The sequence below is a fragment of the Metopolophium dirhodum genome, chromosome 1, assembly GCF_019925205.1.
Source record: "Metopolophium dirhodum isolate CAU chromosome 1, ASM1992520v1, whole genome shotgun sequence".
Lineage (NCBI taxonomy): Eukaryota > Metazoa > Arthropoda > Insecta > Hemiptera > Aphididae > Metopolophium > Metopolophium dirhodum.
In genome coordinates this window covers 20,632,642-20,650,081 of record NC_083560.1, presented here as the reverse complement: position 1 = coordinate 20,650,081, position 17,440 = coordinate 20,632,642, and the positions used below count along the sequence as shown (strand labels likewise).

General features: G+C 28.3%; 1 protein-coding gene and 1 pseudogene across 4 annotated transcripts; one reads left to right on the top strand and one right to left on the bottom strand.

The window, feature by feature from the left end:
- Positions 1-1,614: 1,614 nt before the first annotated feature.
- Positions 1,615-9,528, bottom strand: LOC132934599 (uncharacterized; annotated as a pseudogene).
- Positions 9,529-9,824: 296 nt separating this feature from the next.
- Positions 9,825-17,440, top strand: LOC132934659 (lysine-specific demethylase 4A-like). Of its 4 annotated transcripts, none has more exons than XR_009663054.1 (15): positions 9,825-10,271; positions 11,011-11,129; positions 11,231-11,320; positions 11,383-11,601; positions 11,695-11,879; positions 11,948-12,101; positions 12,190-12,503; positions 12,564-12,970; positions 13,581-13,708; positions 13,882-14,118; positions 14,362-14,511; positions 14,592-14,765; positions 14,829-14,928; positions 17,012-17,110; positions 17,190-17,322. XR_009663054.1 is itself a non-coding variant. In XM_061000985.1 (15 exons), the coding sequence occupies exons 2-15, from the start codon at positions 11,016-11,018 to the stop codon at positions 17,286-17,288; spliced, it is 2,493 nt and encodes an 830-aa protein (XP_060856968.1). In that variant the 5' UTR covers positions 9,825-10,271; positions 11,011-11,015; the 3' UTR covers positions 17,289-17,440. The 4 variants fall into 4 exon arrangements, 3 of the variants coding, with proteins under 3 accessions (XP_060856968.1, XP_060856970.1, XP_060856967.1); XM_061000985.1 differs by having other exon boundaries at positions 12,190-12,475; positions 12,572-12,970; positions 14,829-14,987; positions 17,190-17,440; XM_061000987.1 differs by having other exon boundaries at positions 11,045-11,129; positions 14,829-14,987; positions 17,190-17,439.

The window sequence follows — 17,440 nt, the reverse complement described above, 5'->3', positions numbered from 1 at the left end:
CCGACATTTAGATTTCATTTTATTATATATTTGTATGTAGCCCGGTCCCCGGTGTATTATCCGGATTTGGTAAATTGAGTCCCATTTAAATATTATTAGGTAAACTGAGTCTCGCCAAAAAAAAAGTAATAGGTAAATTGAGTCCGTCGTAAAAAAATCAAAGAGGTAAACTGAGTCCCTTGTAAAATATTTACTCTAGTAAATTAATAATACTTATAATAATGATTAATGAATAATACATAATATAATAATTTTTTAATAATTAATATTGTCAATAATAATATCATATTAAACGGGTAAATATTTTAATGATACGAGCTTAATAAAGTCAAGTCTACTAATTTGATTATTTTTGTACTTTGTCATATTTTGCTCTCTTAATATATTCTCCTTTTCTAGTGTTTTAATTTTTTGGATAGTCTCTACTTCTTATTGAATATATGTATTAGATTGGGTTTCTTTGAATGCATCAATAAAAATATAAATATTTGGATGTGATGTGATGTATAAAATAAACTGAAATGATTCACAACTATTTGTTGTACGATTAGATGTTGTCGAAAATTCAGCCCAAATATTAGGCGGGAATGTGGAATCTGATGTATGTTTTTAAAATATAATCGGTGAATAATTTTATATTTTCATTTGCAGGAAGCTTTGGCATAATATCTTCAATGAAACAATTGTAAACATCTTTCGGACTTAAAAATGGTAAACCAAAAAATATTTTTAAAAAATAACTTTCCTCCGAATTTTGTTTTTTATAATTTGTACTTAAGCCAAGGCATTGAATTTTTTTCCACCAATTTTGTCCTAGGTCAAAACGACAGCCTTTAATATTAATTGCTGGCCAAACTTGTTGTGCGGCATTATGTATAGATTTTTCAAAGTCAATAAAAATATATTTTAGTGAAAATTATCTAATTATTAGTACGCGACATTGGTGTGTTTATATGATCGCAATACCTAATGGTGCACGACTGTACGTACATAGGTAATTTTGAAAACTTATCTAATAATATACGAGGGACTCAGTTTACCGCTTTAACTTTTATACAACTTTTACTCAATTCACCGCTTTTGAAAAACAGTAATTTAGTTTGGGACTCAATTTACCTACGCCCGTATTGTCAAGAGTATTCCGTCATACGTATTTCAGCATCAGTCAGTTTATTCTTTGTTGTCGAACCAGTGGTGAGTTAATCAGCAACTATAAACAGTGAAGCGCATAACAGTAAGACTTCTTCAGTTAATTATGATTATGAACCACCTAGATGGACACCCGACCATCATGACTATAGGATTTAATTGATTATGTTATTTTTATTTAGAATACAAACACAATGTTATATAACAAAAAACAAGTTATTTCAAAATATTAAAGTGAACTTTATTAAAGAAATGTAATTAAGATGTATAAATAAGTATAATATAATATTATTACAAACTACCAAATATTATTATTTGTTTACAACTCTTAAACTAGGTTGCTTAAAATATATTTTTAAATTTGCTTTATGTTGAATAGTGTTTTCTCATAGTGATAATACTGAAAAATGTGCATTTTCCAATTGTTTTTATTTTATTTAAGTTAAATAAAAAATATTAATTGATTCAGGTATCATAATCTTATAAAATACAAAATTTTAAATTATAATAAAAATATTTTGCAATATATTTTGGAATCTATAATTCAACGGTAAAAGTGATGATATAGATGTTAGTATGTAAAAATCTAATTATATACTTTGACAACTTATGCATATAAATGCATATAAATGATATAAATGCACAAATTTCAAAAATATTAACAGTATTTTAAATCAGAATTGTGAGTATACTATTACTATAAAATATTAACTTAAATATTTAGGATATAATAAATTTAAAATAATGAACAAAAATAATTAATTACTAACAAATAAATTTAATATTTTTTTTTTTTTTATTATTACTATGTATTAAGATTTTAGTACTTTAGAACTGTACACTAAAGGAATTTAATTTAACTTAATACAATTATTGATTAAGCTAAGATTATTACAACTATGACAAGGATTCATGCATATTTTATACCTCTGAACTTGTCTTAATAAAAATATTAGAATGGACATGCATACAACCTTCATAGTTCATGAATATTAATTAATTTATTTAATACTAATAAATATTTACTTAAATATCAAGTATGTAAGAATTATATTAGATACTAATAAATACATTTTTTCGAATTTAATTTTACCTCTTAAAATTATTGATTAAGCTAAGATTAATTAAACTATGACAAAGATTCATGCACATATTATGCCTTTTACATATATTATAAACTTATTTTCTTTTTAAAAATGTAATGAACACATACCTTCATTTCATGAATACTAATGAATTCATTTAATACCAATAAATATATTTTTTTTTGGATTTAAAATAGTTAAAATGTCTTTTACACCTTTGAAATAAAAGACAAATATTACAAACTTCTACATTTTTTTAAGAATAATACGCTTTATAATTTATTATTTTTATATTACTACAATATTAATTTTAGTACTATACTACTGTATGAAAATGTAGTTTAATGTAATGTTACGTCCCCCTATTATTGATGAATCCTAGATTATTAAAACTATAACAAGATTCAGGCATAAATGCACAATAATACATTCTGAACTCGTTACTTAATAGGAATTCAATTATTTCTACTCATAACCATGATATAATTATTAATATTAAATTTTAACTAAAAATAAATCAATTATTACTTTTAAAAACTGAGAAACAAAAATTAATAATCTATCCACTGTTATTACATATATTTTTATACATTTATTAGTTATGTATTTTTTTTTTTTTTTTATTATAGTTGACTTAATTTTGATTTAACAAAAACTATAAAACCATGACAACAATATAAACATATTTATATGTCTGTTAATTGCCTTTAACACGATTACGATTGGAAATTGAATATTAGTATTACTTAGGTAAGTACATGGTTGAAATATATTATAAGATCTCGAATATAAAACAATTAACTTTTATGTAAGTAGAAACGAATAACTGTTTGGCAATTTATTTTAATATTATGTTAATTTGATTTAAATTTTACCATCAGTTAATGTATAATTTAAGTAATTCATTAAATAGAATTGTTTAATGTATTCCAAAATCTATCAAATTTTTTTAATGCCGTTTGTAAATGTACTCCTTATGTTAATAATTTATAAAAAAAAAATAATGGTTTAATTTCTAATATTTTAATAAATAATACAGTCTCCTATTTTATGCCACTTAATTGTTATAAAAAAAAACCTTGATGGAAAAATAATTTTTAAATTATAAAACTAGAGCTTATAAAATTGATTACTAACTTTTAAATAAGTTGTATAAATCTTAATCTTTGTTATGTGTATCCCCCCACCCATTGTTAGTATTATCATTATAGATTGCAGCTAACATTGATTCTATGTCCAAGTTTTCCGTTTTGTTTTCTACATTTGTAGTGTCTTCATTAACTTCTTTCTCAACACTGTCTGGAGTTACTTGATGAGCTTCTTCCTGTTCAGGCACAACTGTATCTTCTTCATTCTCTTCTTCTTGTGCAGGCTCAGGTTTTTTTTCGATGTTACTTCTTTTACAGTCATATCTTCCTGAGAGTTTTCAGTTTCTTCTCCTTTGCCTGCATTTTCAGTTCCTTCTTCTTGTTCAACATTAGCAGATCCTTCAATGGGGACATTGTCATTCAATATCATATCTGTGTTGACACTGCCTTTGTTGTTCTCCTGTTGATTTTCGTCTATGTCCATAAGAGACTCCGCTTGCTGATTATTTTCTTGAGTCTTGGATGGTTCCGGTTTCATAACTTTGGTTGTAACCAGACAAGAATCTTCCGTTTCTATTTCCTAAAAATAAAGTAAAATAATCAGCACATGAAGATTTGTTAAAATATTTAATTTTTCATTTACTCCATTTAAGGTTGATTGAGATGGCTGATAATGGTCTTTCTGAATGTGATCAAGGTAATTAATTTGACTATCAAAGGATTTAAAACATACTTGACATCTATAATGCCGTTTCTTCTGTTGCGGTACCTAAATTAAATTAAATTTATATAAATTAAGAGATCAAATCAAAATTGTGTCTCATATTATTAACTGCATTTTAAACAATAGTAAATGAGTTACATAAAATTAATATTGAAAGAAATTCTTTTTCAATTAAATGGATGTCAGGGCATTTTTTTTTCTCCCTCACTCATGCAAAATAGCAAATTTTACGTTAACAGTTATGATCATTATCATTTTAATTTCTAAAATTAGAGTGAAATTACCACATAAAAATTTGAAGGTAAGATTATTATTTAGGGAACCTCTTAGGCTTTTTATAATATTTTATTTTTAAAGCAAGTTATGAATATTTAAGTTGTACAATTTACAAAGCTCGTTTTAAAATTAAAATATAATAAAAAGCCTATGAGATGGCATAGATAGTAATCTTACCTTCAAATATTATAAGAGGTCATTTTGCTCTAATTTTAGAAATTAATATGATTATGATCATTATTTTGCAGATACAATTTGTGATATTGAGGGTGGGTCAGGGAGAAAAAAAATATGCTGGCACTTTCTTAAAAGTCAATAAATAAAAACAGTAGTATAATATATATTTTTAAATTATGATCTTATCGAGGATCTTATGGAACAAAATAGGATATTTATAATTAAAATCTGTCTTAGTAACACAGTAACATGGTTCAATGATGCAAAATACAATTTAGTGTAGTTAACATATTATATTATAATTGAAAATTGTTAAGTGAAAAAGTAGTAATGAAAGTGCCAACTAAATTAAAATATGTACAGCAAAAATATTAATTGGTCTTATACTAAATTAATATAGTAATGGGTCATATTTTTTTTTTATTCTTACCGGAGTTAATGCTTTAGCCGCTGGATTAATAATAGGTTTTTCAGGCTCCTTTTTGTTCATATTTTTGCGCATGAGGAATCTAAAATTAAAGCATTAATAATAATTTTTAAAATAATATTGAATAATGTACATACCGAACAATACCAAGCTCTTTCGATTGGAATGTACAAAAGTCACACTTGTACATTATAATTTTGTTAGCGCTTTCTTGTTGTTGGTGGTGGTGGTGGTGGTTGTTGTTGTTGTTGTTGTTCTGGCTGCTGATGTGAATTTAACAATTTTAATGGAGTTTGGACGGGAGTAACTACGGCAGCAGTAGTTACAGTAGGAAACAGTAGTTGTTCCTCTGCCTTTAAGTGTTCTATTGCAATCTAAGAAAAAGTACAAAGTAATATTTTTATATAACTACCTAATATTATTGTATTGTATCTTGTTTCTAATTAGGTTATATACTTACCCGAACACTGACTGGAAGATCTTGGTTTTAATTTTTTCTACTTTATTTTCCAAGCTGTCAATACAATCAAGCATTGAGGTACAACTCTTGCATATGCAATCATCAGGGGTCACATTAATTGGTAATTCATTTTCCATAAGCTCATTAATTTTACTCATGTATGTTGCATTACTATGCGGTGTAATTTTAGAAAACACCCGTGTACCTTCACCGTGCAATTTTGCCTTACAAGAACAACAGACACCCATCATATCTAGGAAAAAAATAATGTCATTTTCTAAGTTACAAATGATAATTAACTAAGCAATTATAATTAATAGAATACTTAAGATGACGTCGTACTCTCATGTGTTGTGTCCATTTTACACACCTAAGACAGCAAATTTTCGTTCACTAATTTCAAAAGTGTGCTATTAGTTTTGATATTAGAGTGAATAGACATATTATTAAATGTTTAGGTAGGAACAAACATTATCTGTGTTGGATCGCTCTCGTTAGTTTTTTACGATATTTTAATTTTTAAGCAGATGTGTCATTTGTTGTTTCTGTCTCACAAATTCTGAACGGAGCAAATTATACACTATATTCGTTGAGCTCCATTTGTTTAAAAATTAGAGTGAATTTAATTGGCCTATTATAAAATTTAAAGATAATATTATTACCTAGTCAATCTCTTCGGTTTTTTATTATATTTTAATTTTAAGCAAGATATGAGTTATTTAAGATGCACAAACAATTTACAATTTTAAAATACTCATAACTCGCTTTAAAATTAAAATACTATAAAAACCTCATATGTATGTACGATAGAGATAACAATGTGGGTACAATGTCCTCTTAATCAAACAAAATTACCAGGAAGCGTGCATTCTAGAATAAAAATTTAGTAGTGATAAATTATTGAAAATTGTCACATGCCTTAGAATTTTGAGAAATTCCAGTTCAAATTTAGATGGAAAAAAATAACTAGGTGTAATATGCAAATCGTGAAAATATGAGGAAAAAAAGTACACAATTACCTACATAGCTTATTTTATAAGTATTAGTTTATGTAAATTTACATAATAAATAATAATATTAACACGTGAGGAGGGAAGTAATCAAGTGATGAAACACTTCAGAAGAATTGGTCTATTAAATCAATTAGTCGAGTAGGTCACCGCTTTTTATGTCTGCGTGGTGAGTTGACAGGAAAAGTATGTGATGATAGCTGGTAGGCTAAAAAGTAAGAGAATGGTGTGGGATTCTGGAGTGTAACATATTATAATTGATTATGGTTGGTTAAAGTTAGTTGGTTCAATATTTCTATTTTTAAGGCTTTGTGTACATTTGTTTATGATGTACCAGGGGACTCGATGCTAAATAAGTTATAAATATAAAATGTATGACAACATTTAGGAGGCTAGGATATTTGAAAATAAAATTCAAATTCAATTAAGTATTTTAATTATTTTGAATTTTGATTTCAAGTTTTAAAAGAGGTTTTAAATAGGTAATTGATAATAAGTAATTTAATTATTACCTGCTATACCACAAGTAGAATATATATTACACCAAGGGTCGGCAACCCACGGCCCCCATGTGGCCCTCATTATAAATAGTATGGCCTGGAAACAGCTGATTAAAACGTTATTTAAATGTAGATACCTTGATAAATTAATTAACCCAATAAACTCTACATATTATGTATCATTTAAATAATTTTAAACCATTATCAACATAACATAATAACTAACCAGTTATAGGTATTCTATAATTATTAATGTTGATAAAAATATGGGTAGTTCAATATAATTTATAACTACATAAATACCCAAGATAGTTTATTAACCTCAATGCTTACGTTAAATCAACTTAGTATGTTACATGATTTAGGTTGAATTACAGTTGAAGTTCTTAAAAAAAAAAACAATTGGCGATTGAAAGTGATACGCTGTTACAGGCATGCCGTGTATCATTTATATGTTATTTTTTCAGTGGCTCGTTACAGATCCATCCACACTGGTCTAAAAATTGCGTTTAATTATATTTTTAAATAAACCACCTGATACTACCTCCCCGTAATAAACAAAAGTTTGAAATTCTCTTGCAAAGACTGTACCTATGTAGTACTATGTATGGATTTAAATAATGGACATAAAGTTATAAACAAATTGTCTGTCGGCTATGTAACGTCCAAAATTATTTTAAACAATCTTTTTTTACGTTGCTTTTCTGTGAAACTGTCAGCGTTGTAACCAATTAATTATATTCTTATAATGCATTTGATTATTCAAATATATTTTATTATAGTGAACCATTACGTCAACAAACACATATAAATAATTTAATTATTTTGTTGGATTATATCATTTATAAAAGTACCTACAGTTATAAATTTTAATACAAACATTTAATTTAAAATTATAAGACATTAATTATCAAATTACTATATGTTAGCTTTTAAAAAAGGTACGAATAATTTTTAAAATTTTATAAGAAAAAAAGTAACTTATTTTTAACTAAATTAAGTTAGGTACTTTTATATTCTACTTAATTAACTTGTAACTTTTAGAAGTGAAAGAAAAAAATAAAGGTAACTTCTAACTTCAAACTTGTAAAATAGTTAATTTGCCTAGCCTTGGATATTATACATATAATTATTTTGTTGGATTATATCATTTATAAAAGTACCTACAGTTATAAATTTTAATACAAACATTTAATTTAAAATTATAAGACATTAATTATCAAATTACTATATGTTAGCTTTTAAAAAAGGTACGAATAATTTTTAAAATTTTATAAGAAAAAAAGTAACTTATTTTTAACTAAATTAAGTTAGGTACTTTTATATTCTACTTAATTAACTTGTAACTTTTAGAAGTGAAAGAAAAAAATAAAGGTAACTTCTAACTTCAAACTTGTAAAATAGTTAATTTGCCTAGCCTTGGATATTATACATATAATATCCTAGCCTTGGATATTATACATATAATATCCTAGCCTTGGATATTATACATATAATTATAAAATATTAAACCTAACATAATTAAATTATTTAAAACTAGATATGAACTTGTATGACCATTTACCCATTTTAATATTATATTATATAACATAATATACGAAATCTAAAACACATAAATTTGTTTCGGTAATAAATGTGTATTTGTATCTAATATTAAAAAATTTTTAATTTTATTTCAGTATAAAATATGTTGAATGTATAAACCGAGGTATAAACCTTGTTCTACATTTATCGATTATTTATTTTTTGCGTTATTTCTACCATTGTACATTAATTAGGTACTTCCTTTTTATGAGTAGTGTCATAGTGATTAGTTATTACAAAATACATTGTAACTAGTTTCAACACAAGAGACGAGCCCATAAATCACAACTATTTATAATTGATTAATTTGTTTTATTTATCATGTAGGTAGGTACCTGCCTATATAGTTTAATTTTAGTTCATATACACTGTCGCTTAAATTCTAAATAATAAACAGCGTTGAGCGTCGTCGAGGGATGTGATCGATTTTATTTGTCGGAGAGAGCGCGGAAAGCGAGTGACCACGCCATGTGTATAATATGAAAAAACTAATAACTATACATACTTGTACAAATTACTTTTCCGTCAGTTTTATAATCGATGATGTTTCAGTATTGGTAGCGAGTGCAGTCTTATCGGTTGGCCCAAAGGATGTTCACCAATTGAACTGGTTATTTCGTTTGGAAGCGGTCGGACACAGTCGTCAGTCGTGTTTACGACGAGTCTAAGAAACGTTCGTCGGAAAAACTACACGGAAGTCCTGAGACCGACTACACGTCACAGCAATTATAGCGACACTACAATGTGGCTACTCGAACCTCAAAATATATTAAACGCGACGAAATCACACACGAGGCCAGCGCTACCGAGTGTATTCAATTCGCGCAAGATGTAAACAGCACAGAAAAACGTAAAAAAATATATCGTTATTCGAGATGATTGAGTAAAAATGTACCACTCGGTAATAACTATAATATAACCTATTACAACAATATTACAACGTTTGTCGTGTCGAATATCGATAAACAGGCTCGATAACGTACTGCGCATAAAATAATTGTGGAAAATATTATATTATACGATCACAACGATTTAACCGCGAACGAACGAAAAGCGACAACAAAACACGACGCTCCGACGCCATGAAAAAGACGGTGGCCAGTGCCGCCATCCTTACCGTATAATAATCTCTCAAACGTCGTAACGTTATTTTATCTGTTCTATGGTCGTGACGTTCATAATAAAACAGATAGGTTGGTATGTCGGCAACAATAAATTGTACAAGGCGGTTAGCGCCTCCCACCCATCCCAACCATGGTCGTAGTTCGCCTCATTTCGTTGACCGTTAAATTACCCGTACGACATGATAGTACAGCGACGAACGAACCAGTCGTGCTACTAGTAGGCAGGGTGTGGAGTGGTCGGCGAACAAGATGCGTATCAACAAGTCACTGACATGGGTACCTACCCGTCTATTTCGTCGTGATAAGTATTTTGGCATTTGTGTAATGTGTACCGTATTCGTCTCGTCGTGTTCTGTCGGAAACTTAGAAGTTCGACGTTAAATTCGAAATTATCGCAAGTGGAAAATACAACGGTCTTCCGAGCTCGGTGTTATCGTCGCTAGTCCGTTCGTAGATGGCTTGAGTTTTGTTGAAACCGCGATCGATCCATCGTTACCTAAACGTTCGTTTTTAACCAATCTACCTAACGACCGACACTACAATCAGGCACTGCGTTTGACTGATGAGTGAGTCCGTCGGACGGATTGAAAGAAAATCGAATACTGTTGTTGATGTATGTCGCGTAAATTATAATTCTCTACATTGATACCTATATCTCCGCCAAATTGTAAGTTTTCAAATGTGTTTTATTGTTAAAATCTGATAGTCGGATAGTTAGCTGAGGCTTTACTTAAAAAAAAAACCAATGGAATACTAATGTATATATTATATAAAAATTAATGAATGTCTGTCTGCCATCCGTCTGTCTGTCCTTTATGCATTCATACAATTTCAAGCGGTTTTTATAAATTATATTGTACCGTTATTTGAAATAAAATTGGAAATCGGAGTTTGATGCGACATGTAGGAACTCTTCGTATTTCAGATAAAAAAATAGTTATCAAAATCTAACAACTCCACAAGGACTGAGAATTATTCTTATGAAGTAATTTTTTTTAGTATTATATTATGGTGGCAACCAGGGTGGCAACTAAAATATAAAATTTTGTATAATTTCAGAAAAGGCCCCTTAATACAGATTTTTTTTAATTTTCTACTGATTTAAAAAGATGCCACACTACATTTTCTGGTTTTCATCAATTGATAATAAATAAAGTCATAAATCTATATACATAGGTAATTTGGTAAGCAATTATTTTTTAAGTGTTTTTTTAAAAAATGAAATAAAACAAGATGCTCTATTAGTATTTAGCATCAGATATTCAAAACAACAATATATTCATTGCAATCATTAAAACATTTTGGATTAAAAATGTGGTTATTGTAATATGATTTATAAATTCAAATTTAGTTGTAGGTACCTACTTAAAACATTGATATTAATAATTATTTATTTATTATTTTAGATAAGATGTGTTCTGATAAAATCATGGTTTTCAGACCAACTTGGGCAGAATTTAAAAATTTCAGTAGCTATATTGAACTGATGGAGAAGGAAGGTGCTCACAGAGCTGGATTGGCGAAAGTAATAAATTATAAAATTGTTGCATTTTAATATCGATTTCAGATTTTATTGTTACAGTTCTACATTATTTTTCTTCTAAATATGTAATATTAATCTTGTAGGTTATCCCACCACCTGAATGGATAGCAAGAAGAAAGCGTTATGATGAAGATGATATTATGAGTTTGAAAATTCCAGCTCCAATCAGTCAAGTACTACTTTCAAGTACTCAATTTTTAATAAACCAAGTCCATAAATGATTATCTTGATTTAGGTTGCACGAGGTAATCAAGGACTTTTTCAACTACTTAATGTAGAAAAGAAACCAATGACAGTATCCAATTATAAAATAATAGCAGAATCTGATAAATTTAAGACACCTGACCACTTTGATTATGACGATCTTGAAAGAAAATTTTGGAAAAATATTATGTACAAACCCCCATTGTATGGTGCAGATGTATCTGGATCTATTACGGATAAAGATGTTGATGTAAGTATTACATTTAAACATTTATAAATTACAATTTATTTGATTTCAAATGTATATGTAAATGAAGTAAATATTGTTTTAAATTAAATTAAGGTTTGGAATATTAACAAATTGGGTACAATATTAGATTATGTAAATGAAGATTATGGTGTTAGAATTGAAGGTGTCAATACAGCTTATTTATATTTTGGTATGTGGAAATCCTTATTTGCTTGGCACACTGAAGACATGGACTTGTATAGTATTAACTATATACATGAAGGATATCCAAAGACATGGTAAGATTATTCTAACATTTTATTATTATACTTTGTAATTATATATTATATATTTTATGTTACTTAAGGTATACAATACCTCCAGAACATGGCCACCACTTTGAAAAGTTGGCTAATCGCCTTTTTTCAACTGAAGCTTCAAACTGCTCTGCTTTTCTCAGACATAAAACGACAATTATATCTCCTAATATTTTGAAACAAAATTATATACCATTTAATAAAGTAAATAATTAAGAATTAATATTTTTAAACTTGGTTATCAGTAGGTAATTATGATTTTTTTTATGATCAATATTATTGTTTGTTATAGATCACACAAGAGCGAGGTGAATTTATGATAACATTCCCCTTTGGATATCATTCGGGTTTTAACCACGGATTCAATATGGCGGAATCCACTAATTTTGCATCTCCACGCTGGGTGGAATATGGGAAAAAAGCTTCACTATGTCATTGCAGTGAAGATTCAGTGAAGATTTGTATGGATACATTCGTTAAACGTATACAACCCGAAAAGTATGAATTATGGCTTCAAAAGAATAATATTGGTGCTCATCCAAAAGATTCTTCTGGTACTTTAGAAGCTCCTTTGACTAGTAAATCTAACATATTATGTAATAAGAAGTAAGTTAGTTTTCATTATCCAAAAATAAGTTTTTTAAATTTGGTTTTTTTATGCTACAGCAATGTAGGTATTCCAAAAAATAATATTAAAGCTGGTAGAAAACGTCGCCGTGTAGCACTTTTATCAGACTCTGAATCGTCTAATGATACAATATATGCAAATAAAGCTATAGATGTGAATAAATGTCTCAATAAGAGTATTAAATATTCAACAGTAAAATGTGACAATGTTAATGATAACGCGCATTTAAATATAGTTGTAACTAAACCATTACCACTATTTAATTTGGAAAAGCCACGTAATTCATCTCTCACCAGTTCAAAACCCCACAAGAATTCAAAAAATCAACCATCTAATATGACATCAATATTTATGACTCAAACTAAAGAAAAAATAGATTTGGAATCCACACGGAATTTCATTCATGTACCTATGCCGATTAAGGAAGAAAAACATGAAATTGATGGTATGTTTCAGTTAATTTCTTTTCTACTTATATTATAACAATCATGAAATATTAAATTTCAATTTTTTAATGTAAGTTAATATTAGCATTTAAAAATATAATATGCTTATAACGATCTTAAAGGGACTAATTGAATCAGATTGTTTAATCCGAACTTTGTTATGTCCGGACGACAAAAACATACTGCACATGAGACATAAAACCAACTAAGTACATGGCTAGAATTGTAGTATCCAATATTGTTGTATACAGCATCGTAATAAGTGGTTCTATTGTACAATATAATAGTGTGTATGATTCTAGTAATATTGGTTACAATATAAATACTAATTATGATAGTATTAATTTTATTTTATTTATAAATAATTTAATTTTATGTTCATTATATGTTTTTACCATACTCTATTCAACATAAAACCTAACCTAGGTGACGACCAGTTTTTGTCGTGTGACAGTCAGGTCAAAACCAGTTTGTCACTCCTACGAGTCAAACATTTGTACGCCTACTGTGATTAAAAACCACACCTCTGTGCACAAGTCGGCCACTAAGGTTACTTGTCATGTTGAATAGAATATAAGTATCTATTTAAAAAGAAATTTTTGTTCACAGGTATACAAAATAATATCAGCGTTATGGTTAAGAATTGTTGCTCATTTGAGATTGAGCGACTGTATAATATTTATAGAAGTATGGATGATCCACATTGTTCAATATGTATGATGTTAAATCGTAAAAAGGTAATAGATAATACATTTTTCCAGTAAATCAATTGTACTTACTTAAAAAAATTTAAATTCGGCATTATGATCAAAATATGATTGTTGCTTACACTAATATATGTTTTAAGAATATGATTTATTTTGAAAAAGCTATATTTAAAAACCATAATATATTTTTTATGTTTGAATAGTTAACTTTCAACTTGGATTGGCAAATCATAGCAAAATTGTCCGTGTTACCCACCTTGAAGAAACCTACCAAAGCATTATATAAACATGCACTTTCTGGCAGTGACAAGGTTTTTAAGGAAAAACTCATAAGATGTGAAAAATGTTATTTGACCGTTCATGAAGTGTGTTATGGCATAACTATAGACACAAGTATTCATTGGTTGTGTGATCGATGCATGACAAATCCTAAGCTTGCTGTAAGTATATTATAAATTAATAAATTATGTATGGTTACACAAACTTAAAAAATAATTCTCATGTCAAATGAATACTCTGACTCAAGAATTTATTATTTTTTATTTTTGTTATTACATTTAAGTTTTTTCTGTTTTTCATTGTTATAGTTTCATAGATTAATCTGTATACAGAAAAAATATTTAATTTATCAAAAATAATTTATATTAAAATATTAATAAATATTTAAATGTATACTCCTATAGGCTTGTGTATATTGTCCATTGAAAGGTGGTGCTCTAAAAGAATTTAAAATCAATGGATGGTCACATGTTGAATGTCATCTTTTTGTGCACGGCAGTAGTCCGTTATTAGCTACCAATACTTTTTCAACAGACTTTATAACTAACCAAAAGGTATATTATGGGTTCATTCCTAAGTTGTATTTTTTATACCTAAATTATGCAACATTTTAAATGTATTAAATATTTTATAGTGTGTAATATGCAATTTAACATCTGGTAATTGTTTTCGTTGCTCTGCAAGCGGTTGCCGTGCACGGTTCCATATTTCTTGTGGAATATTTGCTGGATATGATTATCAAATTAACCAAAAGAGCAAGCATATTGCTTTAATCCATTGCAATAATCATTCATATGTTCCAGATAAAGTAAGTTATTCTTCATATTACTTAATATGTTAGTTATTTTATGGTGGATATTTGTATTTTTAGAACCTGTTAGTTCACATAAATCAAAAACTATGGGCAAGGCACTTGGAACGTAAAAGGATCTCTGAATGTCGAATTGTAAAAATTGATAAAACTCCTTTAGGTATTGTGAAATTCAGTGATGGTACAATATCAGACAGTATTACACTAAAAGAAATTAAGGTAGTCTTGTTTGTTATACTTTTTATATATTATTATCTTCAGGTAAAGGGGCTTATGTTAAATCACAAATTTACAAAGATACCTAATAAATAAATTTTTTTGCAATCAAAATACAACATATAATTTTGCATACATCTATACTCTTTTCAGAATAAGAACGCACCAGGTAGCTACGGGCAAAACCGATTTTGCTACGTAAATCTGGTACGTTCTTATTCTCAAAAGAGTATAGGTTGTACAGTAGAACTCCAATTATCCGGACTAATTAATGTCAAGGGTGGTCCGGATAAGCAAATATCCGGATGATTGACATATGATATATCAAAAGTTATATACACACGTAACCATAAACAAATATGTAATTTTATTAGATATTCAACTGAAACAAAATAAGCTTTAATTAAAGTACATACGTGACATAATTTAAAACCAAAAAAATAGCTGACTTGGCACATAATTTATTTTATTTTGAAAAATGATGATATTTTAGTTTGCTTCATAGTTGACTTTCTCTTTAGAGCAGCTAGGTCTCTCAATCTTCTTAATTGCAACAATTGAGTGGTGTTTGATTCTTCTTGTCTCTCAAACCATTTAAACGCCAAATCCAATGCATCAAAAGCTTCAGAATGAGACGGCCCATTTTCACTTTCAGTCAAATCGTCAGTTTCATTTTCCTCTTCTTCAGTTTCATCTTCTTCAAATAAGTTACGAACTATTTCATCATCCGAAAGTATTTGATATCCAGGATCATTTGTATCCATAAGCAACCACTCACTTATATTCTCTTCATCACAATCGCTAAATACGTGAACTTGGCTTATACACTCTTGTATTTCAGCTATTTCAACATTTGGTTCCACATTTTGGGTATCTTCAACTTGCTTCAGTAACTTATTCCATGACCTTTCTAAAGTACAATTTTGTACACATTTCCATGCTCCAACAAGCATGTAGCAGCAATCCTTCAGATTAATTTTTTTATAAAAAGATAAAAATGATTCCTCGTCATTTTGGTTATCTAATAGTAAGCGACGCATTAATTCTTTTCTGTACAGTCTTTTCAATGTTTCTATAACACTCTGGTCCATAGGTTGAATCAGAGAAGTAACATTGGGAGGAAAAAATTTTACTTCAAATTTATCATTTATGGCATTTAAAGTTTCTGTTGAAGGGTGGGATGGAGCGTTATCTAACAAAAGTAAAACTTTGCCTTCTTTTCCTATATATTGCTGAAATTGTTTCACTTCAGGAACAAATGTGTGTTGAAACCATTCTACGAACAAATCGGCGTTCATCCATGCATTTTTTTGACTTTTGTACGTCAATGGAATTTTCACATTTTTAAAGCAACGTGGATTTTTAGACTTTCCAATCAAAAGTAACGGAATTTTATGAGTACCGGTAGCATTTGCGCATACCATAACTGTTACTCGGTCTTTACTTAATTTGTATCCTGGAGCTGCTGCCTCACGTTGAGACACCAAGGACTTCGATGGTAAAGCTTTCCAGTTGAGGCCCGTTTCATCTGCATTGTAGATGAAATCCATGTCAAATTTGTTTTCTTTGATGTATTTCTGGACATTATGAGAAAACGATTCTGCTGCAGTGGTATTTGCACTCAACTTTTCTCCATGAATCTCAATTTGTCGAATCCCATGGCGTGATTTAAAGTTTCTCATCCATCCACTACTTGCCACAAATGATGAATCCCCTCCAAGTTTTTTATTAAAATATAATGCTTTTTCACACTTTTTAGTAGATTTTGTATTGCATGTTAAAGATTGAATTACAACAAAAAATATTTAAATACTAATATACTTATACTAAATTAATCGACCTGATTCTTAGGTACTTAATTCTTTTAAAATGCATTTTATGACTGTCCTTTTTTCATGTTTGCTCTTTTTTTTTTAACTTCAGTTAAGAAAATTAGAACACTTGAAGTAAATAATATATTCTATACAACATAATTTACATCCTCTAATATCCATATATAATTTTTTTTATCGTAATTATTTTTTTAGAACTATGCAAATAATTTTCCACTTATTAACAAAGAAATACATTTAAAATCTGGTGACACAGGTTTATTTCTGGGCTTAAATTATAAGCCAATATATTCAGTAAGTGTAATTTATGATATTGCATTCAATTTGAATAACTTGAGTTTAATGTGTTTAATCTACCTATTGTGTATATCAGGTTGAATATAACGATGGTACATCTGGTTGTCTACTCCCTGATGATCTATGCAGTTTCGATGAAAAACTTAATAGCAGTCTGCAACGGCAAGCTATATGACCATTTGGGTTAACTAAATATCAAAAAAGAAAAGAAAATAATTGATGTTTTATAAGTATATTACTTAATTAACTATTTCACTTAAAGAACTTTTAAGAATATAATATATATATTTTTTAATCAACTTGTAATTCATTTTATATATTGTACGC

Bases quoted from the DNA above. Each gene is read 5' to 3' on its own strand.
- LOC132934659 (XM_061000984.1), top strand. From the start codon at position 11,016: ATGTGTTCTGATAAAATCATGGTTTTCAGACCAACTTGGGCAGAATTT. The intron at 11,602-11,694 runs GTAAGTATTACA...AATTAAATTAAG, and splicing joins TTACGGATAAAGATGTTGAT to GTTTGGAATATTAACAAATT. The intron at 11,880-11,947 runs GTAAGATTATTC...ATGTTACTTAAG, and splicing joins GAAGGATATCCAAAGACATG to GTATACAATACCTCCAGAAC.